The sequence below is a fragment of the Mytilus californianus genome, unplaced genomic scaffold, assembly GCF_021869535.1.
Source record: "Mytilus californianus isolate M0D057914Y unplaced genomic scaffold, xbMytCali1.0.p SCAF_1, whole genome shotgun sequence".
In the NCBI taxonomy this organism is placed as follows: domain Eukaryota; kingdom Metazoa; phylum Mollusca; class Bivalvia; order Mytilida; family Mytilidae; genus Mytilus; species Mytilus californianus.
The window spans coordinates 3,018,013-3,045,055 of NW_026262581.1; the positions used below are offsets into that span (position 1 = coordinate 3,018,013).

The 27,043-nt window shown below is 31.8% G+C and overlaps 1 protein-coding gene across 4 annotated transcripts in view; it reads right to left on the bottom strand.

Moving 5' to 3' along the window:
- LOC127731016 (jouberin-like) overlaps nt 1-27,043 on the bottom strand; it is an 83,794-nt gene that overhangs the window by 13,782 nt on the left and 42,969 nt on the right. For 2 of the 4 annotated variants that reach the window (XM_052239793.1, XM_052239878.1), the window contains 13 exons: nt 26,457-26,551; nt 25,767-25,900; nt 25,041-25,181; nt 23,715-23,796; nt 23,279-23,399; nt 22,385-22,504; nt 21,131-21,263; nt 19,794-19,864; nt 14,153-14,218; nt 12,231-12,393; nt 10,579-10,646; nt 9,228-9,316; nt 6,549-6,569 (listed from right to left, as the gene is read on the bottom strand). In XM_052239793.1, coding sequence (XP_052095753.1) covers nt 6,549-6,569; nt 9,228-9,316; nt 10,579-10,646; nt 12,231-12,393; nt 14,153-14,218; nt 19,794-19,864; nt 21,131-21,263; nt 22,385-22,504; nt 23,279-23,399; nt 23,715-23,796; nt 25,041-25,181; nt 25,767-25,900; nt 26,457-26,551 — 1,304 coding nt within the window. The remainder of the gene's footprint in view (nt 1-6,548; nt 6,570-9,227; nt 9,317-10,578; nt 10,647-12,230; nt 12,394-14,152; nt 14,219-19,793; nt 19,865-21,130; nt 21,264-22,384; nt 22,505-23,278; nt 23,400-23,714; nt 23,797-25,040; nt 25,182-25,766; nt 25,901-26,456; nt 26,552-27,043) is intronic. The other 2 variants (XM_052240034.1, XM_052239948.1) reach the window with 1 other exon arrangement.

The following is a 27,043-nucleotide window of genomic DNA, read 5'->3' on the forward strand; positions in this document are numbered from 1 at the left end:
CCATTAAAGCATACTGTGGATTCATTATCATTCCTGTGTTACCAATTATCATAGATTTCAATGGTATAGATAAACCACTCATTCCTGGGATACCAATTATCATAGATTTCAATGGTATAGATAAACCACAAAATTAAAATGTTCAACTTAGTACAAATTTTCTATAGGCTTGTATACAGACTTTGGTAAAACAGAGGAAATCATATACCCACGAAAATACAATATTTTCTAATTCCACAAAACGTTAGTACCCACAAAAATCAATCAGTCCTTAGTATCAGCAAGTGGACACAAAACAGTACAAAATGCAACTTTGGCCTATACCTGACCAAGAAAATGTGTGGGTTAAATATCTATGAGACAGTAACGCAAAAATACAAGTATGAATATTCAGAGGTCACCATATGCTCATTCTAACAAAACCCAGAAAAATGCCATCATTGTTAGGAAAGTTCTAATAGCCAAAAGTCTAGACATATTGTGAATAAAGGAGTAGGTCCGATAAGACGTAGGCCCGATAAGACCCCTTTTTGGCCCCAAAATATAGCATTTTTACCAATTTGTCAAAATGTAAACTTTTAACTATTTATTGGAAAGAAGAATACTTCTGTTCCATAAATATGGGCTGTTTTTGACAATGCAATGCACATGCATCAGATAATAGCATCATAAATTCATGCAATATTACTGAAACCTTCACAATTTTAGCATTTGTGCTAATCTTAAGACAGTTTTTGTCCAAAATGGAAGTGGTCGCATTTGTGTTCAGTCTTAATATTCAAATATATGTTGTATTTGATGATAATACATAACATATATAAAGGTTGAGACTGAACACGAATGTGGCCACTTACATGTTAGACAAAAACCATCTGAAAAGAGATGTTTTATGGCATATTTGATAGATTTTTCCTAATTAAGCTTGAATTTGAGCGTCTTTAATGACCAAATCAGTCCAAATCTTTTACATAAACTAATTGAATCGACTGAGGTAGACACTTAAGTGTTTAAAAAATGTCAAAAATCTTTCATTTGATGTACTTCGAATAATAGGCCAAAACTAGCCGTTACCGAACCTTCTCCTTTAACAGTGAGTATCTATTTGTGGATAGTGCACTAGTTGTTAACTCTTTCAGTAATCATACTACAACAGTAGTCAATAGATGAATGAGAATACTGTACATTCAGAAAATTTTGTGTATTTATTATTGAGAATATTGAAAAACTGAGAAAGAATGGAGATTAATTATTGCGATTTCAGGGAATGCTTCATATAAATCATGCTATCAAAATTTAGAATTTTGGATTCTAGAATTGGATACAACCGCAGAGGTCGAACTCTGAACAGTTGGGGCAAGTATGGACACAATATTCAAGCTTGATACAGCTCTGAATTTGGATAGTGATTAAATATTTGACACATTATAGATTTCTGACACAGAATAAATGTATTCAGATAACTAAAAAAATTGAAATGGGACATTTAATCTACTTAATGATCCAATATCCAAAATCTAATTCCATGGTTAGATTCAGCATATAAAAAAAAAAACATGAATTCAAACAAAGTTTAATGTTGGACCCTTTGGACCTATTTAAAAATGTCCAAATATCCAATATACATGGTAAAAACCTCAAACAATTCAAGACTTTAAATTAATCCTCATTGAAATTGGTTAAAAGATTTGTATTTATTTTCAATTGAAGATTTCTTGCTGTTGTGCAATACTTTGCTGTTGCGCAATACTTGTTAAATCTGTTTACAAACTAGATATAATAATTTACACACCTTGTTTGGTGTGTATCTCCTGCCATATCAGTATTTGTTGTTTCTTTATATAGATCAGAAATAATTTATGTTAGAACCAGCTTAGCCAGTATTAGACAAGTCTTGTTTTTAGCCCCTATTTGGCCTCTAGTTTCTTAACAATTAAAGCCACAACCCACAAAATCGACCCCAACCGTCTGCATGTGGTATGGACCTTTTGGTACAATTTCATAGAGATCCATTGACTAATACTTAAATATTTATCTGAAAACTAGAAAAATACCTTTTTTGGCCCCTTTTTGACCCCTAATTCCTAAACAGTTGGGACCATAATTCCCAAAATCAATCCCAACCTTCCTTTTGTGCTATTGAACCTTGTGATTAAATTTCATAGAGATCCATTCCCTTATACTAAAGTTATTGTCCAGAAATAAATTGTGTTTGGACAACGACGACATGATAGCAATATACAAACACAACTTTTTTGCGGTTGTATAAAAACAGATATGAAAAACAACTTTTTATTTGAAACTTGAATATTACCTGAATTATTGCAAATTTAAAAATCAATGGAAATAACTGGAGAAAAGAGATGAAATTTGATAAGAATGACATGGAATTAACAACAGATAATTACATGTGATTAGAGTTTACGTGAGATTCTTCACAAGCAATTAATGGTAACTATGATGTTGACCCATGCATATATTATACAAACTTCATTAGCAGGTAGTGTGATAATACTAAAATCAACAAACAACTCTTTGATCTTTCAGAGCTGTTTTAAATAAGACATCAATATTTCAAAGCTTTTTCTGCTTCAGAGCCAAAACATTTTCAAGCTCAAGTCAAACGTTTAATAATTCTTTAAGATATGTTCTGAGGATATTAAAAGTTCCAATAACGAGAGAAGATATTATGAAGACTTTCATGCAATTACATGTTTACGTTTATCCATTTATCATGTCAATTTCCTTAGGGATCATGTATCATTTGTAAATCGTTGGTCATTTCGCTGTAGGAACTTGTCATAAATTATATATACACCCAATAATCAGTTAAATGATTATTGTTATATTTTGTGACATTTGAGAAAAGTCAGCATTCTAGATTTATGAATAATACATTATGTTAGAAATTTCATTGTAAAATTATCTGATTCTTACTTTTGCTGACAATTTCATTAATAAAGGCTATTAAATGTATTAATAATCAGAGAACCTGCTCTAAAATATTTACAAATAGAAACAGGAAGATGTGGTATGAGTGAAAATGAGACAACTCTCCATCCAAAACACACTTTTAAATATCAATATAAATATATATTTGTATATGTTAAGCATGGCAAAAAGTGATTATGAAATTCCTAAAAAACCTCTGTGGAATAAGTTGATTAAAAATAAAAATAATTTGAAACACAAAAATGTAGAAATACAGGCAGAAGAACAATCAATTATACTGAGGTATTTCTGTTATTGTCAGGTATATCAAAGCATGTAAAAATGCTCTTTGATATTTAAGTTGCTTTAATTTAGAATATAATTTAAATGTAAACTGCACATTTTTGAGTGGGGCATAGAAGCAAATAATGAATACTGATGTGAAAACAAAGCAATACAAGTTCCTGGAGTGTCAATTTTTGTGGATTTCAAGGTTTCCAAATGAATCATGAAATGTAGTGCCTAACAAAATACACATATTTCCATTAATTTCTATTGTATTAACCTTAAAACCATACCATTTTGAAAATGACAATAATCAGATATTTTGAATATTGGAGCCAACAGATACATTTTTACACTGGACATCAATTGATGATATAATATTTCAATTAATGTTAAATTATGTGGATTGTAACCTTTTACTGTACGGGGTCCGAAATATTACAGCCTCTACCCAAATACCATTTTTTTGCTCCATGGCTCTCCATACTTTAATAGGTCAACTGTATGATATCAGTTTTGAAATTGATGCATGTTCCCTCAACCTAAGGTTATTTATTGTCATGTTTCTCAGGTTTAAGGTGCAGTTTAAGCCAAAATATGAACTTCGAAAATTTAAATTGAATAAAACTGTTCTTCCAGGAGGGGTGGGCTTCCCTAGAGTGCCTAAAAATTACAAAATTAGTGTAAACCCGTGGGCATATAACTACTGATCATGTTTAGTATTGAAATGCGATTAGGGAACAACTAATTCCGGTTGCAGATTCAGGTGAAGCCAAAAATCAGGGAAAATTAAAAAAATCCGGATTTTTCGAGGCAGCTTATCCCAACCCATCCCACATCATCACCCCAAATAAATAAATTTGCAAATAAACGGAAATTAAACATTTTCTGAAAACAATTCAGCATGGTAAGAGTCAATAAAATGTTTACATATTTTGATGGCCATTTTGAAAACAGCAGCTGACAAATAACTTTGAAAACAAAAAAAAATTAAACTGTTGACAAATAGATATGTCTCGCCTTTTTGTAATTTTAGTAGTATAATCCAAAAATTGAATCCAAATGGCAATGTTTAAACATGTAAACTATGCAAAACATTCAATGTCAATGAACCATGATTAATGTGCAGGACAAAATGACCTCAATGAAAATGAAAAATATCCATTCTTATAAAACTGCATACCAAATACCATGGACTTAAGTGCCCTTTACACTATCACTAACACAAACTTTCACTTGTGAAAAATGTAAAAGTTCCAAAGTCAATGAACCATGATGAGGGGATGGGGCCATATAATCTCAATGGAGAAGAGACTTGCAAATATTTATACAACTGCATACCGAATATCATTGACTTAACATAAGTGGTTCCTCTTAAACTGATCTAATTACAAACTTTAACATGTGAACTATGCAAAACATCCATCAATAGACCATGACTGAGGCGGCAGAGCCAATTAATCTCCATTGAAATGAGATGTGTAAATACTAATGCATCTACATACCAAATACCACTGACCTACCACTATTGGTTTCCCTTAAACTGACCTAATCACAAACAAGACAAGTCAACTCAGCAAAAGTTTCAATGTCAATAGACCATGACTGAGGAGGCAGGGCAAAATAATCTCCATGAAAATGAGATGTGCCCATGCTTATACAACTGCATACCAAATATCATTGACCTACCACTCATGGTTCCCATAAACTGACCTAATCACAAACTAATGCATGTAAACTAAGCAAAGTTTCAACGTCAATAGACCATGACTGAGGGGGCTGGGCCAAATAATCTCCATGGAAATAAAATGTGCCAATGCTTATACAACTGTATACCAATTATGATTGACCCAACACTAATGGTTACCCATAAACTGACCTAATCACAAACTAATACATTGTTGACGCCTTTGCAAAAGCACGCCTAAATCTCAATTTTTCAACATTGTAAATCATATAGTGAATATCCAATAATCCTTAGCGAAAACCATAAACAAAGAGTTTCAACCACCAGACTGCAAAAACAGTGGAACTTGGTAGAATAATAAACTGTTATCACAGAGATATGTCTTGTAATTTTGATAATGCAAATGTTGAAATTAAAATAGAAATACTTTAACATGTAAGTTATGCAAATATTCAAAGTAGATGAACCATGACTGAAGGTACATGGCTAAACAATCTCCATGGAATGAGATGTGCCAATGCTAATACAACTGCATACCAAATACCATTGACTGATTATAAGTCATTCCCTTTAAACAAACCTAAACACAAACATTAACTTGTAAACTATGTAAAAGTTTCAAAGTCAATGAACCATGATCAGGGGTGGGGCTATATAATCTCTATGGAAACGATACTTGCAAATGCCAATAAATTTGCATACCAAATATCATTGACTTAACATTAGCAGTTCATCTTAAACTGATCTAATCACAAACTAATACATGTAAACTAAGCAAAAGTTTCAAAGTAAATAGACCATGACTTAGGGGGCGGGGCCAAATATTCTCCATGGAAATGAGATGTGCTAATGCTTATACAACTGAACACCAATTAACATTGGCCTACCATTAATGGTTCCCCTTGAACTGACCTAATCACAAACTAATACATGTTAACTTAGCAAAATTTTCAAAGTCTATAGACCATGACTAAGGGAGCGGAGCCAAATAATCTCCATGGAAATGAGATATGCCAATGCTTATACAACTGCATACCAAACATCATTGACCTACCACTAGTGGCTCCCCATAAATTGACCTAATCACAAACTAATACATGTAAAGTATGAAAAGTTTCAAAGTCAATAGACCTTGACTGAGGGGGCGGGACCAAATAATCTCCATGGTAATGGGATGTGCCAATGCTAATACAAATGCACACCAAATATTATTGACCTACCACTAGTGGTTCACCATGAACTAGACCTAATCACAAACTAATATAGTGTTAACGCCGCCGCCGCAAACAGCATACCTATGTCTCGCTTTTTGACTCCGTCAAGGCGAGACAAAAACTTAACATTAATCACTGATCCATGAAATGTGGTCAAGATGACTGACTGACATATGTATTGAGCAAAACCTATATATCCCTGCTACTTCCTAGTGTGGTGTTTAATGATCAAGATCATATATAAGACTGAAATTTTGTTTAATTTTGACATTGTTAATCAAAGCGTGATTCTCCAATAATCCTCAGTGAAAACAATAAAAATATTTCAAGCACCCGACTGCCAAACCCAGTGCAACTTTCCTACCTTTTCATTGTGACATGGCTGACTCCCTTTTCACTCTGACTTTGCTGAGCGATAGTTTAACAATACTTACTGTCTCTTTATAGTACTGGTACTAAGATAAAAATACTTTACACTGAATACTCAAAATATATGAAACAAATGTCTGTTATCCAATAACATTGTGGATTTCATAGTATCATAGTTTTCTACAGCAGGTTGTTAAAATTTCTGACCAGTTGAACAGTTTGATTCGAATTCGTGGGTTTATGTAAACCATGACTTTTAATGTCTAACAAACTATAAATTCCATAAAGGCTTGTATGCAGACTTTGGCAAAACCACATAAATACAATTTTTCCTCAATCGATGAAAATTGGCAACCACGAAAATAAATGAAACCACCCTACATGTGACAACATTTCCAAGGTCTACTTATAAACATCTATTTCACATGTATTGTTATATAGTTTTCTTAAAAACCTTTATAGCAGTATATATACATATTTATTGATCGCTATTTAGTGTACTTTTCCTTTGATCTTTTTTTGTGATAATTTTTCATATTATGCTACTCGCTTGAGATAGAAAATTATCATCAGAAACTAAGGGTACACTTGCCATTGCCAATGTAAACATCAATGACGTCATAAGCAAAAAAGCAATAAACAGGGCCACATCTCATCTCAGGGGTGTTGCCCTTTCATGAGATTGTAGCTGAGAAACACCCTCCCGTTTGAAAAACCATCGATAATCTATGAATATATATATATATAGATCAAGGGTCCGGAAACGGTCATATATGCCAGACATGACCGATTTGGAAACTGAAAAGACCGAAATGATTTATTGGGATTTAGGTCTTTTTTTTTTTTTTTACAGAAATAATTTCGGTCATTTCATTGAGATCAGGGTTTTATCGGTCGCCATTTTGAACTTATTTTTGTTTTCAGGTCATCAAGAAAAATAGATTTGTTTGAGACAAAATAAAAATTTTAATGATTTGTGTTAGTGATTTAATAATATTCATCATTAGTCTGTTGTTTATTCTATAATGTAAGTGAAAACAATGTACAGGACTCTGTCGAGTCACAGCGTGGGGTAAGTCTGGGTTCAAGCCACTAGGTTTGTTTACATAGTAATTATCACCACTTGAGGATAGTAATCAATGTCCAGGAAGTTTGAATTCGGCTTGGGTGTCGTTATTGTCTTGATTAAAGCCATAAAGGCCATGTACACAAATCTCACCTGTAAACACCTGTTAAGCAATAAAAACAATATGGCGACTTGCTGTGCATCAAATTTAACGTTTTAACCATTCTGACCTAGATTTTCCCAAAAAGATATTATTTTATTCATTAAAGAAGACAAATAACACTGTTGACTCGAGAATCTGTCCATTTTTATCCAAATAAAACATATAATCCATTTATAATCGAGCAGCTGATTTGGTCAACGTTTGTTAAATATAGATTTATGTTTACTGAGTTTGTGCATGGAAAATGGGGATCAACATGGGTTAATTGATGATCTTATTTGAAAGATCGATTTTACTGTTAACTTTTCGGTAGGAAATGGCAGATAAATTTAATTAATAGATTTACAAAAGTGGTAAAGCGTATAATTTATAGGAATGCAGAATTAAAAAAAAATGATTAAAAAAGGAATTAAAACTAAATAACGTAATTTAGATTTGAAGCCATACAGCCTATTTAAGAAATATACTCAGCGAATGAACAATCTCGATTTCTTTTTGTTTTTTTTGCACTTCCGATTTTTTGAAACCATCTTACTCACAGAATGTAATGGGCGTTATCCTTTCTTTTGTTTTCCTGGCTAAACTTCCGATTTTTACCCAAGTGAAGCCATACATTCTCTCTGGACTGTATTACAATGCAATTGTTTTTCATTGAACTGTTCTAATTGTGTACAAACTTCTGTTCAGATAAATTATTTATTTATTTAAAATCATGAATTTTATTATTAAATTCAATTGTTATCACTATACCAGACTTGAGTTATTTATTCAAAGAAAAGTTGAATCATAGTTTCCCCTTTTTGATCCTCTTATCGTAAACCAGGTGAATACACATTATCTTGTTGTGTATTAGGTAATCACTTACACTCATCCAAACAGCAGCAATTTGAACAATACAAACAATATCTTGTACATGCAATAAGAAACTCAACACAGTTTATTAATTGGTTTACATAACTTTATTTCAAAATGATGAAACATGCCGTAATTATTCCTCTTTTAATTTATGCAAATTTAAAGGGTTATGCATACGACCTCAGTGATGCAATACACAACAACAAAACGTCTCCTCGTGTAGTTTCTAACTCAGAGACATCACTGTTACTATTAGATCAGGGTACAGTTACACTTGTTTGACCCAATACTTCACAAAAAAGGACTTTACTTGTCCATGTGCAAGACTTGTCACCCTCAGAAAAATGCATTATTGTGCATCACAATATTATTACATCACAAAAAAAAATGACCGAAATGACTTGGGAAAATTTCCGGATCCTTGATATAGATAGATAATCAAAACCTCCTATAAAAAAGATGCTTTAGCATGTATACATTGTTTCTCTTCCGAAAATTATTATCAACAGTGGTGAAAATAACACTCTAGAAAAACCAAATGGTCTACTTTTCGAAGAGTTCAACAGAAATATGTTATTTGTGTTCAGGAAACAGTAACTTTTAATGTATACACCTGCATTTTCTTACAGCATATATGTTTTTGTACTTTTTCTAACCTACCTTTTTCTTGAACTCAGAAGCTCATCTTCAGATTCTTCTGTGGCAGAAATAAACTTCAACTCTCCAGTTTTTGTTCTGACTGCAGTCACCTTTAATAAAAAAATTGCAAAAACGACATCAAACATATAACCACTGACAAAAAAGCTTTTGGAATTGCATGAACATTGCAGCAGATTCCTCTATTGAAAAATTTATTCTATAATATATTTTCCTTCAATATATAGATCATGACCAACTACTTTACATGCTAGTTTTTCAGTATTTGGTCAAAACAACCTAAAAACTATTTTGTTGCAAACTCTTTCAGATAAAAGCATGTCTATAAACTTTTTGTGTCATTATGAAGTTTACAACTGACAAATCTACCTTTTAATTCTTTATAAAAAAAAAGTACAAAAAAATTTGGATGTTTGCCTGGAACACACTTTTGCAAGCACAAAAATAAAAAATTAGCTCTTAATATAAAAAATTTGTAAGGGTTCCACGGAACCCAGTGTCTCGCCTACATTTGCTGTTAATCGCAGGCTCAACAAAAATGAGGAAAAAAATTAATAAAAATATTCCTCTCTATACTATCTTTTGATTGTAAGTAGCTTCTGTCCAAGTTTGGTAAATATCCAGGATAGTTTATGAATCTAATAAATGTTTTAAAAACTTAAACTGCAGACTGTATGTAATGTTAACTGGAAGAAAAACTAAGTCCATTTATAAGTAAAATAAGGAAAAAATGGAACAAAATTTTAACAAAATTTCCTTCTAGATACTAGCTTTTAATCATAAACAAGCTTTTGTCCAAGTTTGGTACAAATCCAAGATAGTTTAAGAAAGTTGTTAAAATTTTAAAAACTTTAACCACAGAGTGAATGTAATGTTTCCTGGCAGAAAAACTAAGTCCATTTATAAGTAAAATACGGAAAAAATGGAATTTTTTTTTTACAAAATTTACTTTTGGATACTATCTTATGATCATAAACAAGCTTCTGTCCAAGTTTGGTAGAAATCCAGGATAGTTTAAGAAAGTTATTAAAATTTAAAAAACTTTAACCACAGAGTGAATATTTGTGGACGCCGCCCTGGAAGGCTCGACAAAAAGGAGATGTGGTATGCTTCCCAATTAGACAACTATCCACCAAAGTTCAAATGAAGTGGATGTAAGCAATTATAGGCAACCGTATGGTTTAAAGACCATCATACATGGGGATGAGGCTCAACGCTTTATGACCCTACAGCCAAATACCTTATATGTGGAATACACACGTCAGTTTTCACTGTTTTTGGTCCATCTAAACTAATCTTTCATATCATTCACAATACCTCACCAAGGAAGTATATTTCTCTAAAAACAGCGTACCTTTTTATCATCTTCTTCATCACTGTCACTATCTTGTACAAGTCCCATCTTAGCATCAATATCAGCACCTGTAAAATGAAAGAACCTTAGTGAGCGCGCTCACATACCCCACCTCCCCACATTGTCATTGGAGAAATAAAATAAGTGTAAGAAAAAAAAATTGTATCAAAAAAAAAAATTGAATCATAATTTCCTGTCAATATGCACATCTACGTAGTATGTCCTTATTATCTGAAAAGGTTTCATGAAATTCTGTTGTGTCGTTTGAGAGGAGTTGCGATGACAAACTGTTGCAGTAGTACATTAAAGTAAATAAGTTCAAAGGGGCGTAACTCCTAGAAAAAGAATTGAATCGTAATTTCCTGGTTTGAGAGGAGTTGCGATGACAAGAAACAGGACTGACGGACTGACGGACGGACGGACGGACAGACAGACAGACGGACAGACGGGTCAAAAACATTATACCCTCCGCGACTCGTTGCGTGGGGTATAATAAAATTAACTATTTAATCATACTTGACATAGTTTATTGTATCAAACATCTTAACTATAGGTCATTTCAAAATTTATTTCTAGCATTACTAGTGCAGATAGGAACTTTTCAAACTCAGTTTATCATAGATTTTATTCTGTCTCATGGACTGATAATTTCTACAGATTTTACTATGAAATATCAGTTAAAATTTAAATATATCAATACGTCTCTTCTTATCCATTATGTAAATAGAAATTCCCATACGTTCTTCATGTATTTAGCACAGCATGATGTAATTTCAACCTTCTGTGTTACTATATAAAAAATTCCAGAAGCATCATGGGTGCATAAGCTCAGATGCTATCTTTCTATATTTGTAGTAGAATAAACAAACTTTTTATTCAAGTACTATTTTTGTGATTCTTGGTGATGAAGACTGTGTAAAATCTGCTGGTAATTTATTTTAAATGTTGGAAAATAGGTAAAGTGACCATTTACCTAATAGCCCAAAAAATCTACAAGGGTCTTGTTCTTTCCATAGGCCAAATTCAAGCTAAATTTGGTGAATGTGGACGTATGGTTCAAATGATATAACGTGGAAATCTAATTTTGCCCCATTTCAGAACAATTACTGCTGTGACCTTTGATATTTGATAGAGGTCTTCTTCATTCCACAGGGCATTATCAATATTTATGGTAAAACTTGTGAAATGGTTTAAAGGGTAACATCTGGACACCATAATTATGTCCAGATCTTTGTCTATCAATAGCTGATGTTCCATTGACCCTTGACCCAAATATTATTAGGGTTTTACCTAATCTCAATGGGCATTATCAAACAAATTCTGCCTACCAGTTGGACATTATTAATTTCAAAACCCAAATTTTGATTTAGTCTATAAACAGCTGCTTTGACTTTGACAGTTAACCTATTTATCTCCAAATCAGAAGAGTATTTCCTCATATCATGGGAAATTATCAAACCAAGATTGGTGTAATAGTTGGACATTTGGTTTAAAAGATAACATCTAGAAACCTAATTTTGCTCAAATTTCAGTTTATCAACATCTGCTGTGATAATGACCTTATGTTTGTTGATCACCAATAGGTATAACAAATACATGCAATAATGTCTGACTACAGCATTATCATTCGTTACTTTATAGATGTGAATTACCCTCTTCTGCTACATAATTTGATGGGAAGTAGCCTTGTTGTCCATCAGGCAGTTCTCCCATCCACCAACTATCACTATCTTTGTACAAAATAGAAATAACATCTCCTTTGAATATGGTCAGCTCGTCTGATCTTTGGGCACGGTAGTTATACAAAGCAATAACCTAGTGAAATACAAAATATTAATCAGAACTGATGACCAAAATTAGACAAACTTTATCTGAAGTAGAGGCAAACAATCATCAGTATTCATTTCTTCTTTGAGTACTGTAAAAACAAATCTTTTTTTCATGGATACTGTTTTCATGCGAGACAGTTGAGCATTTCAGCACAATTTTTTTCACAATTTTCTATCTTAGTGGACATTTTTATTCAAGACATGATTAAAGTTTAATATATTCACATTATTTTTCTACTTATACTACCTACAAAATACTTTACAGCTCACCTAGATTTATTCAACTGAATTTCAATTTGTCAATATATAGTATATCATCCTGTGATATTTCACGTTTGTTGTGTGTAGCAGCAATATATAGTATATCATCCTGTGATATTTCACATGTTGGTTGTGTGTAGCAGCAATATATAGTATAGCATCTTGTGATATTTCACATGTTGGTTGTGTGTAGCAGCAATATATAGTATAGCATCTTGTGATATTTCACGTTTGTTGTGTGTAGCAGCAATATATAGTATATCATCCTGTGATATTTCACATTTGTTGTGTGTAGCAGCAATATATAGTATATCATCCTGTGATATTTCACATTTGTTGTGTGTAGCAGCAATATATAGTATATCATCCTGTGATATTTCACATGTTTGTTGTGTGAAGCAGCAATATATAGTATATCATCCTGTGATATTTCACATTTGTTGTGTGTAGCAGCAATATATAGTATATCATCCTGTGATATTTCACATTTGTTGTGTGTAGCAGCAATATATAGTATATCATCCTGTGATATTTCACATGTTTGTTGTGTGTAGCAGCAATATATAGTATAGCATCCTGTGATATTTCACATGTTTGTTGTGTGTAGCAGCAATATATAGTATATCATCCTGTGATATTTCACATTTGTTGTGTGTAGCAGCAATATATAGTATATCATCTCACATTTGTTGTGTGTAGCAGCAATATATAGTATAGCATCCTGTGATATTTCACATGTTTGTTGTGTGTAGCAGCAATATATAGTATAGCATCCTGTGATATTTCACATGTTTGTTGTGTGTAGCAGCAATATATAGTATATCATCCCGTGATATTTCACGTTTGTTGTGTGTAGCAGCAATATATAGTATATCATCCTGTGATATTTCACATTTGTTGTGTGTAGCAGCAATATATAGTATATCATCCTGTGATATTTCACATGTTTGTTGTGTGTAGCAGCAATATATAGTATAGCATCCTGTGACATTTCACATGTTTGTTGTGTGTAGCAGCAATATATAGTATATCATCCTGTGATATTTCACATATTTGTTGTGTGTAGTAGCAATATATAGTATATCATCCCGTGATATTTCACATTTGTTGTGTGTAGCAGCAATATATAGTATATCATCCCGTGATATTTCACATTTGTTGTGTGTAGCAGCAATATATAGTATAGCATCCTGTGATATTTCACATGTTTGTTGTGTGTAGCAGCAATATATAGTATATCATCCCGTGATATTTCACATGTTTGTTGTGTGTAGCAGCAATATATAGTATATCATCCTGTGATATTTCACATGTTTGTTGTGTGTAGCAGCAGTATGTTTGTACTGGACAAGGGATGATATTACTTTCCAATTTCTTTACAAGTCATTTAATGTAGTTACTTAAATAAGACACGACATACTAGACATTTAGAAATCTTAATGAAACAAAATATTTTTTTTACAAATTACTCTGATTACAATTACCTGTTTGTAACTTGGTACTGCTTTACCAGCAGGAGCCTGGAAACTGAACTGAGCTTTCCCTGGTCCCTACAATGACAAAAAAACTTTCATTCACACATTAGGGTTATCACATACGAGCAATTATCATACATAATCTAAGCAGTATTAAAAATTACATTAAAATAATTAAAACATTTAATAACCAATATTTGAAAAATATATTTAACTATTGAATGCTTCTTCTTGTAATTTTATTTGGGGTGTAAAAGCGTTGACCGAAGTGCATTTTGTTTTCCACGCTTCATACTAAAAATGTGTGCATGTTCCAAAGCTTTCGCAACCCTGTAAAATTACAAAAAGAGGTATTCAATTCATATAACTACATTTTTCTGCTACATCCATGATATTATGAGTTAAATCAAGCCTTTTGTTTGTTTTTCTGTGCATTGTTTTGATGTTGTGGCAGATAGCATGTGCAGTTATATATGTTGCATTTTATACAGAAATAAAATTTAACTACTGGAATACCAATGAAAATTATAGAATCGTATTAAACTGCTACATTATGTAATTATTTAACAATAAGTACATTACAAAGTGAAAAAAAACCAATGTGTGCATCACATCCCTAGGGAATAAATTCCAGATGTATTTTAATAAGCCTATAAATTTAAGCATGAATAAACATTTCTGTTTGATCTATCATTTGAAAAAAAGCTTCTTAAACTAATTTCTAAATATTCATCTTAATAAGTCCATTGCAGGTGATAAAAAGTAATTTTATTTCTCATTACATTTGTACTTACTTTAACTAATGATGTATCAACTTTCATGTAATTATAACGAGACACAATTCTCAAGAAATCATTAAACAAATCTCTGGGTATTTCCCTTATGTCACAATTCATGTGTTAATTTTTAGAAAACGCTTCAAGGAGAACATTCTTACAACTCATTTTAAAAGTTTTATGTAATGCATTTTCAACAAACAATCATTTACTTTTTGATAAACTATCAGATACACATTTTTTTTTACTAGAAACCCGCTATAGCAAACAATGCAGTCTCATTTATTCTGTGTAAATCTTATCAAAGAAAACCTTAACTTTTGAGAGCCTGAATACCTTGTAAACACATACTAATATTTGTATTGTACTAATATTTTTAGATTTTATAGTCTTTAAAACAGCAATTATTAAGTATTGGTCTGTTCCATGACATCTGTAGCTTATGAATTAAAAAACCCAAGTTTCAATTACATGTTGTTTTCCCTTCTGAGAAATCTTTTCAGATTGTTTAAAAACCTTTTAGTATTTTACATAACAGAAAAAACTAAATAGGCCAATCATTAGAGGTCCACACTATTATTGACCAAAAGATTATACAAAAAAGTCCAAGATGAACATATGTATATACAGTCGAAACCATGTTATGTGGCAGTCGAAGGGACACGACCAAAGCATACGACTTATCCGAGGTTCAACTCATCCGAGGTAGAGTGTGTCGTCACAGTATGAGATTTGTGTAAACTAGATACTTTGAACAGTGTGCCTTTTTTCGGTATGGCACTTTATCAATCTCCATATTTTTTGGTCCTTCATAATAACTAAACACACAAGTACAGATACAAATCATGCACAAATAAAATCAATAGTATACACAAATATTTACAAAGGTCAGTCACTATAAATTATGAAATCAGGCCATAATCTTGCCGGCGAAATGACGATTTAAGTCGCCAAAGAATTTTGAAAATCGCTAAATCTCGCCGGCCGACTGACTTCATAGCGAAGTCAAATCGCTATCAAAATCGGTAAAAGGGAGACAACTTGTGATTGACAAGTCTCACAGGTAAAAAAAATGGCGGCTGACAAGGAAACTCGAGATTTTCGAAACGACCCAGGACTAATACTGTCAACGGTCAAATTAAATAAATACAACAACGACTTTGAACATCCTCGGATATAACTTTCAAAACTGTTCAAACGGAAAACTGACCGTCTGTTTAAGTTATCATATTACGATAATTTTCATCTGAGGATGTTGCGTAATCACTCAGCTGATTTGTTTTATTTTTACAACTTACACGAATCGATCAATTTTACTATTCGGTAGGTAAAAGGTTGGAATTAACGGTAGATTTATTATATTGATTGAATAAAAATTGAAATATAAAAGGTAGAAAGACTGCTGATGGATAATGTGATGGCAAACGTACGACACTCGACCAGGTTATGATCAGCAGTGGATTGTTTCTCACGACCATTTCGTTGATATGGATGATATTTTTAAAAAATGATAGTAATTAGCTCTTTGTCGGATAATTAATATGCGATTGAAAAATATTTTCATTTATAGACTTACAATCTTTAACGATAATCTCAATTTACAACTAACATAATGTCCTGGACATTCAATAATGTTTTACAAAATAATGACAAGTGGTGATATAAATTAAATTCCCAGTCATGTGCAATTCAACAGGAAAACTGGGAGTTATATTTTTTCTGGAATTTTAAAAATAAATTGAGGCAGATGCACATGAATTTAATGCATCATAATCATGATAATATTACTAGGCTACTCCCTCATGTCCCAATCAACAAATTTTATTTTATAGAACACAATGGTATCAATAAATAAATAAATAACAACTATATATTGTCTAAACCTTTTTATTAAGAACTTTCTATATATACATTGTGTACAATAACATATGAAAAAACTGCAAGTATATCTTTTATTGAATATAAAACAATTTCCTTAGTGATAAGCACGAAAACACGATGCAACCGAAACGGTAATGGAATCTCACTTCTCCAAGAAATTGACCACTTCTCCCTTCTCTCTCTTGGAAGGAGAAGTCACTTCTCCCTCTTCAAAATCCTAGATTAGGCCCTGTGAAATCACTTTATTATACAAACAAGTATGTTTACTCAGCTTTAATCTCTTTTGAAAATGATTAGATTACATAAGAAATACATCCAATTTGATTTTTATCATTAGGTCTGCATCTTTCAAAAATTCTTACTTTCGAACTTCAAATATCGGGATCAATTTACATTAATTTTACATGGACGAGACTTTTAAATTTACTCGACTTAAACGAGTATTCGAATGAACCGAGTTCAACTCATCAAAGAGTTATTAGGCATTGATCAAAGGGGAATTTTACCGGGACCGAGAAATTACTTCGACTCATCCGAGTTTTTGACACAACGAGGTTCAACTGTGTTTCCAGCTAGTTTCAGTTTCACTAAAAAAAGAAAAACAGGAAAACAATACCCCCAAATTTTTTTATCAATCCTCATTGTAAGAATGTGAAATGGAGAGACAATGGACTAAAAAAATCGAAAAACTGTAGGTCAATCATATCAAATATTATACACTGACTGTGTGAGACCTAGTCAACCATATCAAATATTATACACCTAGAGACCTAGTCAACAATATCAAATATTATACACCTAGAGACCTAGTCAATCATATCAAATATTATACACTGACTGTGTGAGACCTAGTCAACCATATCAAATATTATACACCTAGAGACCTAGTCAACCATATCAAATATTATACACTGACTGTGTGAGACCTAGGCAACCATATCAAATATTATACACTGTCTCAGACCTAGTCAACCATATCAAATATTATACACCTAGAGACCTAGTCAACCATATCAAATATTATACACTGACTGTCTGAGACCTAGTCAACCATATCAAATATTATACACTGACTGTGTGAGACCTCCATTGATAGTCAAGGTCATTAAATACCCAATATAGTAGTAATATAATACACCGACCCAGCGAGACCTCCATGGATCATCAAGGTCATTAAACACCCCCTATAGTAGTAATATAATACACCGACCCAGCGAGACCTCCATGGATCATCAAGGTCATTAAACACCCCCTATAGTAGTAATATAAAACACCGACCCAGAGAGACCTCCATGGATCGTCAAGGTCATTAAACAACCCCTATAGTAGTACAGTCAAACCTGGGTAAACTGGACCCTGAATAAACCAGTTTCCTGTCCATTCTGGCTGGTATTGAAGTCTCATTTATCTCCTTCAAAGTCTTTTTAAAAATACCCCCCTGTAAACCGGAATCTGTGTATTCCTAATTCCGGTCTAATTATGCAGTCCCAATACTCTTAATTACATTAATTATTACCTGTCAAAACCGGTTTGTTTAATTAATTTAGCATGATAACAGTATTGATCGATATGCAATCAAAACATAATTGTTTATACAAGTTGGTTTTTCAGGATAATCAATTAGCAAGGTGTTAAACTGTGAACTTAGAGTAGTGAGCTTTATTATTGAAACGCTTTTAAGTTTTAATTATAATAAACTAAAAGAAATGCCGAATATATCTCAGATAGAACTTACGTTGTAACTTTGATAATTTTTTTCAAATCGCAGAGTAAGAAATTTACAACGTGTTTTCAAAATGCTGGGTTCTCTGTTGTGAAACCTGAAACCAATGACCCTGATAATGAAGAAAACCCAGATGAAAACATTCCGTTGTCACTTTTATGGGTATCATACATTGTACGACAATGTTTAGATCATGATGAAATTTCGTTTGATAAAATTCTTGCTTTTCAATCTATTATACCAACGTAGGAAATGAACAATAGAAGTAAAACGAAACTCTCATTGAACAATTCAAACCACGCAAGGATTCTGATGGAAATGAGGGAACTCAAACTGAAAGTGAAACGGACGAGTAGGAGACTGATGCTACCCAGGTCGATTTGTTATACGATAATACGCAAAACAAAATAAAATTCAGATAACATTTTTTTTTAATCCGGGGGACAACCAATTTCTGAAATTTCTAAAGCCAATGAATACGAAGATTCAAAACAAAGATCGTGCGTAGTTAAATGGTGAAAAGGCAGGGAACACTTGTAATGTTCATGTTACAATATTTTCACACAAATCATGACATAACTTTTAATAAATAGATTATTACGGTATTTGTTTTAATTAGTTCACAATTAACAATGACACAGAACTTTTACTAGCAAAATATCTGACTTCACAAGTCAATAACTTCATGTCAAAATGGAAATGTGAATAAACCAACCCACTGTCCAATCTGGCCCTTTTTCATAGTCCCATAGCCGGCCAGTTTATACAGGTTTTACTGTAATATAATACACCGACCCAGTGAGACCTCCATGGATCGTCAAGGACATTAAACACCCCATTAGTAGTAATATAATACAGAATCACTCCCTTCAACCATGAATTTATACTTCATTCAACAATTAACATTTTAAATGCATACATTTTTTATATGTTTTTTTTTTCAAGTTTGAAATGTTCCATTTCTATAAATTATTCAGTAAACTTTTCGAGTTTATTGATTTTTAAGTCTAGACTTCACGGGTTGATATGAAATCTGTACATATTAAATGTTCTTAACATTTATATTTTTGACACTCAATGCATCAGCTTTTGTTAAATATACAATAACATGTTGATTTTATTATATGCTTTAAAATACAAGGATCTTTCTGTGAGGATTTTTCAGGACTATCAGATACCTATTAAAGGATTATTACTTTTTATTCGACATGTGCGTATATTTTGAGGGAAAAGATGTGAGGAATGGTGGTGTCAAATTATAAATACTTACAGCTGTCATTGATAGTTGTGGTGGCCTGCCTATAAATGTTGGACTAGTACTTCTGGCACCATATCTACCCACTGTAATCATAAACCGGATAAATAATAACATGTGTTTAACGACTTATTACTATTAAAAGGGCATTATCTGCCATTTAGACAAAAAATTAAAGTATGATTTACTTTTGTTGCAAACGTTTTAAAAGGGGAATATTGAAAAAGTCAGTTTGGTTCAATTTGGTAAAAATAAGATCGAAAACATCGCAAATGGTTTTTTGACTTGCAAGTCAATAATTCAACCTCATTGAAGGCATATTCATGTAACCCTAACTTGACCTTTAGTTGTGGATGGGTTACCCATGCTCTAAGCGTGTTCAGTTATTAAAAAATAGAAAATAATGTCAACATTGAAAAGTCAAACAAGGGAACCACCAAGAAGAAAAATTCTTTGACCAAATCAGCCCACTAGAAATCAATCATATTCAGGTAAAACCATGATTTACATTTTTTAAATCTATGACATGAAGTCAAACAGACCTGGAAACATTGTAATTATACAACTCCACGTGCTTCTCAGTCTATTTATATCTCAGTTTATTCCATGCGCTTCTCAGTCTATTTATATTTATGTTTATATCAGGTCAAATGACTGTAGGCAGTCTGGGAGGTAGTATAGATGGTTAATTAGATGGCGTCTAGTCTAAAATATGCATGAAATGCTTACACATTATAACCAGTCCATGCATTGTTAATTTTTTTCTTTTGGACTTTTTGTAATTTGGATTTACAATTTAGTAAGTTATGAATCAAATATGAGAATTTAAGTCAAATCGGTGATCATGAATTTGACAGATAATGCCCCTTAAAAAAGTACCATTCACAAAATCATTAAACTGGATTAAAAAAAATCTCATTTACTAGTAAAACCGTTAAAATACCGATAATAAGTTGACAGTGCAAAAAGGTAGAGTATTCAGGTCCTTTTTGGGAATATTATATAAAGATTATGTAAACAACTTTGAAATACATAGAACAGAAAAAAATTAAATTTATGCAGATTTTCTAATGACATTATGATGTCACAAGTCATTATATTATCTCATTTCATAAAGAGCGGTTAATTAGAAAGAAAATAGCTAAACTTTCAAAAAAACAATATTTTTTAAGAGGTATACCCAATTACAGATTTTTTGTATCAAGCTCTTTTTGATGTTTTTCTTCAAATTTAATGAAAAAGAAGGGGGAAGGTTGACAAAACCTTTAAAATGTACAATATTCATAATCATTGCTGTTGTAGATCATGAAATTTTCAAAGTGATACTTTTTCTTTATTAAGTGAATAGATACCGTCAGTAAATCCTGGCCTCCAGTCAGAATCCCCAGTTTTCATGTACATATTCTGTGATCTAAACTGTTGTTGCTGCATTATACCACTCATGGTCTTTGTTGAATGAGGTGAGAAAGTAGCTGGGGATGCCATCTAATAATAGAAAATAAACTTTAAAGTTTTCATGGCTTAACATAATGTTATGAACAAGTCAAGTCATACATACATCATATACATATACAGAGAACTAGATGTATCAATATGATACATATGCCCATGAACACAACGGTCAAAATAAGGATTATGTTATCAAAAGCAATTCAACTGAAATGATGCTTTAACTCAATACAAGTCGATCCCCCTAAAATTTCCTATGGCCCTAGGCAAATCAAATATTATATAAATAACACATAGCTGAGAGGGTGATAGAGCAGATTGTTACCGCGAGAAAACATTGTCAACTAAGGCGAAGCCAAGGTTGACAATGTCTTTTCGAGGGGTAACAATCTGCTCTATCACCCTGTCAGATATGTGTTATTTGATTTACTATACTGAATGTTCTGTTATTACTGTTGATTAAATTTCAAATTCAAAGTAATAAACTATGACGTCTTGTACATAACAACCATCCGTATTTAATAAAGCAGACACTTGATCAAGCGTCTCCGTGAAGGGTAATAGAGTATTTGCCATAGGATAAGAGTCGTATTTAATAAAGCGCACAATTGATCAAGCGTCTCCGTGAAGGGTAATAGAGTATTTACAATACAATAGAGTAAATTGTCTCCCTCGTATTACCCAATCAAAATCTGGCATTTTGACATGAAGTATAATAAATATATTTATGTTAGAAAGATAAAATTGAGAATATAAATATTCTTTTGAAAGAACTTCAAAATTATTCCTAGAAAATAAACATTCTAACAATGAAAAATGTCCAATTACTGAAGCATGATAAGAAGGTCTAGCCTAAAATTATCTTGAAACTAACTAATGTCACAAAATACCAAATATCAATGGTCTTGTAAAAGTACTTCTTACCAAACATCTATAAAAAAATCTCCAAGAGTTCTTGGTGTAATTGTTGGGTATATTGAGTAACAAAGCTACCAAAGTTCTTCTTTTAAATTCTAGGTCTATTATTTATGTCATGGTTCTTGCGTGTAATGGTTGAGCCTACCATAGTTCTTGGTGCAATTGTTAGGTCTAATGATATAAAAAGAATACCAAATGTCTTTATGTAATTGTAGGGTCCAAAGATCAAATAAACCTACCATAGTTCTTGGTGTCATATTAGGGTCTAATGATCTGAATCCTGTATGTGCAAGTTGTGGCGAGGTAGTTGCTGGTGTCATTCCTGGGAGGTCCAAGGATGGTGTGGCTGCCATTTGGGTCTATAAAAAGAAAACTTGTTTTACAGCATCAACTTATCTGGTATCTATCAATTGTTTGAATCTAATTGTCTTGTTACTGGAATGTCCATTTTTATCAACAGCTTACAAAAGTAAATTCACATACCAAATAAGGTGGACCTTTCCCATACATTTTTTTAGAAATTGATCCTAAAAAAAAAAATCTTAAAGCTTTTGACCTAAACTGCAGAGTATGATAATGAGATCAAGGTTATGTTACACAGACAGACTGACTTATAATCTGTATAAAAAGCAGTGTTGATTCACCATAGCTAATTAATGAAAAAGCAACCTAGTTCAAGAAACTGACCCAAACCAATTCTGGTATGATCAATTCCAGAAGTAGGGGAAGTCAAATTCATAAAACTAAATTAAAATTAATACCTTTAGACAATGACTGTCTGACACCTTCTTACTATCAGCTACTTCCATACAAATTGTAGGTAGCCCAGAGGCCAGATAGGATAATTCTTATAATTAAATTTTATGCTATAACCATTACATTAAGAGTTATATGAATTTTTTTGTTTGTTTTTCTATGCATTGTCACAAATAGCCTGTGCAGTCATGATAGCTGTTGTATTTTATATGGAAATACAATATGATATTGGAATGCCTCACGATTGAAGTCAGCCAATCAAAATTATGGCATCTAATGAAACATAACTGTAATGTAATTATTTAGATATATGCAAATGCTCACTTAGCAAGTCTATCATCCTACAACTTTTGCAAAGAGAAAAAATAAAAACTTACTGTAGCACTATGAAGTTTCCTTAATACTTTTTCATATCTTCCTGCAGTATGGGCATTGAATTCTTCCTTGTTGAATATCATGGATGAAGGATTTGTTGTTAATTCCTCTTTTCTAGGAGAACTATAAAATATAAATGATGCCTTTTAAATCTACAATTGTAATGAATAAAGTCTGGATATTTTCAAGAAATTGAAATGCATCGAAACCTATATATTATTGTTATAAAAGGAATGATGTTTTAAAATACTTGTATAATAACCTTTTTTATTGTACGGCAACTCGTACAAAAGAAAAAAACATGAATACTGGGGTGGGGGTACAATGTTTAACATGGCCATTTCCTTGGGATATCACTATATTGGAGAATACATAGCTAATTTTATGCTCTTCTACTAATATTATGATGTTTAATATTTTACATATAAATATATTTACCCAGGCATAATAGTTTCCTCATGTTCTCTAATAGGTTCAGGGGATATATGTCTCGGAGATAAGCCTGCTTCCATCTGGGCAACTGAAATTCATAGACATTGCTCAGTTACACATACATTTGTCAGATGCTTATTTAACTCTTACTCAATGTACATACATACTGACATATAGTACTGTGGATTCATAATTATTTGTCGATTTCATGGGTATAGCTTAACCACGAATTTAAATGTTCCACGAAGTAAATATTGTTTTTAAGGTTTGTATGCGGACTTTGACAAAACCATGAAATCTAATATCTACAAAAATACAAATTTCCTCAATCCACATAAATTGGTATCCATGAAAGTAAATGAATCCACAGTACATTCTAAACTTTCCTAAACAGTTACTTTGTTACATCATGAACAGTTTGGTTAGATTTTATCCATCATTTTTATTTTATATAGATATTAAATATTTCTGACCAAAAGACTACCAAGCTTGTGTTTTTCATGTCAAGTAATTATCTTCATTTTTTTTATCTTCTGTCTTCAAATATTTAAAGTTTGTTAAATAATTTTGTTTAGGTCTTTTTCTAAAAAATATTTTACAATCCAAGACAAATGACCAATTGATTTTCAAGTACCCACAGTAATAGGTTTGAATAAGAATCTTTCTTTTGTCCTTTATGAATTTCTAGTTAAAAGTTAAATGAGAATGTATAAAAAAAGAGAAATTTGTTTACAGTATACTTATAAACTATAAATACAACCAGTAAACAGATCATAGATAATATTTCCTATAGATTATGTCACACTGTGAATTGCCTTTCAAGAATAGGTGTAATAATAGTTTTTGACAATTATCTTGAATTGCTAGAAATTACTATTTGTTAAGAATTTGTAAATGTATGCAGTTATTATGGTGAATGATTTTATGGCTGACAATAATACAAGATAAATAAACTGAATAGAATGTTAAATTATTGAGGTATTCATCCTGGCATTAATTTAAAATACCACTTTAATTTCTGAATCTACAGCATTTTTTTGAAAATAAATGACTATATTTTTCATAGATGACAAAGACTACTGTAAAATTGATTCCAAAAAAATAACTTCAAATTCAGTATTTTGCATACATGGAAGATAAAAAGTTGCTGAAAGTCCCCGAAACACATGCCTTACATTACTGTTTTACTCTGTTATTAAGTACCCAATGGGAAGTAACTCTTTCCTTTTACAACAAGTGACCCTACATACAGATAATTACCATAATGATAATCTACAGCCAGGGGAAAGTAACTCATATTCTAAAGTAACCTCTTTAAGAATGACTACTTACTGTGTGGATCATAGTTATAAATAATGATAGGTTGGTTTTCCCCTACTGAACACATGGCAATCATGTGATCTCGAGGATGATAATCTACATCTGTTACAGGGTTTCTGTAATTCAGGTCAGTGTACATCACCACTTGATCACCTGTAATTAGATAACAAAGAAATGATTATATCAAAAGTTTGTATGGTTTTTAACATATACATGTTCTTAAATTGTTTTCTGTTCTTTCTGAAACTGAAAATATACTTTTTTCTTAATGGTATACAAAATATTTTTGAATGAGGAATAAACACATTGCTGAATTTACTGTGAAAAGTAACAACTTCATCCTCAAAATTTTTAATTTGTGAATACTGTAAACCAACTAATTTTCACGAGTAGAAAAATAACGCGAATATAAATCGTCGAGATTATGTAAAACTTGGATCTTTCCTTATTTAACTACATCAAATAAATTAGAAAATCGCGAAATTAAATTGCCGCGAAGTGGACTAGAAAGGGATAAACGCGAAATAAAGTATCCGCAAAAATAAGTTGGTTTACAGTATTTGTTCTGAAATTTTTAATCATTCAGTAAGCGTTTTAAATGACAAAATTTCAAATTCAACTAATCAAAAGTACATAAATAAAATCTGCTTTTAAAAGTTTTCTATGCTTTTATAAACAAAACATTAATACTGTGATTTTTTTTTTCACTCATAAAGTCTCAATATTACTTTGTTATACCTGTTTCTGTATGCCAAGCATAAACCAAATTATCCTCACTCCCAGAGAACACAAACGATCCACAGGGGGTAATTGTGCTTCTAATCTGTTCACGGAAGTTCAAATGACCTATATACTTTTGCATCACTCGTTGACTGTGGAAAAAAGAAAGGTAAGTTCACCAGTTGTTTGTTCTAAGCATAAATGTGATAGAAATAATGATTTCAAATGCAGAACCTTCCAGGGAAAAATTAATTGTAATATTTCTTAAATCTTTGTATTGATTTGCTTCAGTATTTCTTATTAATAGCCTCAACAAACTTTGTTTCATAGTTTCTGTAATTTAAGAATATACCAAGTGTGTTCATTATGTTTAACCTTTCTGTATAGTTCAATCTCTTGTTTTCTGTTATCTGTTCATATATTGTCTATTTTAATATCCATTTTGTTTTTCCTGTTATTCTTTTGATTTAGGGTACCTTACTATCCCTAGGTATTTTGAAGTTCTCTCCCAGGCTCCAGTTTTGATTTAGGGTACCTTACTATCCCTAGGTATTTTGAAGTTCTCTTACTGGCTCCAGTGTGGGCAAAAATTACACTAAAATGAGACTCTACTGCTTTCAAATTTTCATAGATGACTTGAAAAACTTCATAGAAAATCTAATTTTATATCTTGTGCTAAAGAACAATATTCAATAATACAAAACTTACACTCTAAGATCTACCATGCGTATTATGTTATCTCTGCTATGCACCAAAAGTCTACGTCCACTGTGATGAAGTTTTAAATGATTGATGGGTGTGTCCTACAACAATGTCAACTCTTTTTCAATATATGAATCTATATAAAATCATATAAATTGATTTCTCTAATATTTACCCAATATATCCTCTTCTCGACCTGGTCATTATTTTTATTTAATCAAAATGTGGTTTGTTTGATCACAGTCCTTCATTGGTCAAAATTCTATTATGACATCAAATTTTCTTGTTTTCTTCTGAATATCCTATTGTGATGTCATGTAAAAGGCGACCGTGCCTGATGACGTCACAAAGAAAGAACACATCTTTTTGCAAATCATTCGAAAAGAAGATTAAGACTGTCTATTATGTTGATAGTCCTAAATATAAAGCTTTACTACAACTATCACATAAACTTTACATGATCCAAGAAAATGAGGTCAGGGTCATATAAACCGAAAGAGAAATACATGTACACCTTACAATCATTCAATACACTAAATATAGTTGACCTATTGCTTATAGTTTCTAAGAAACAGACTTAACCAAGACAAAGT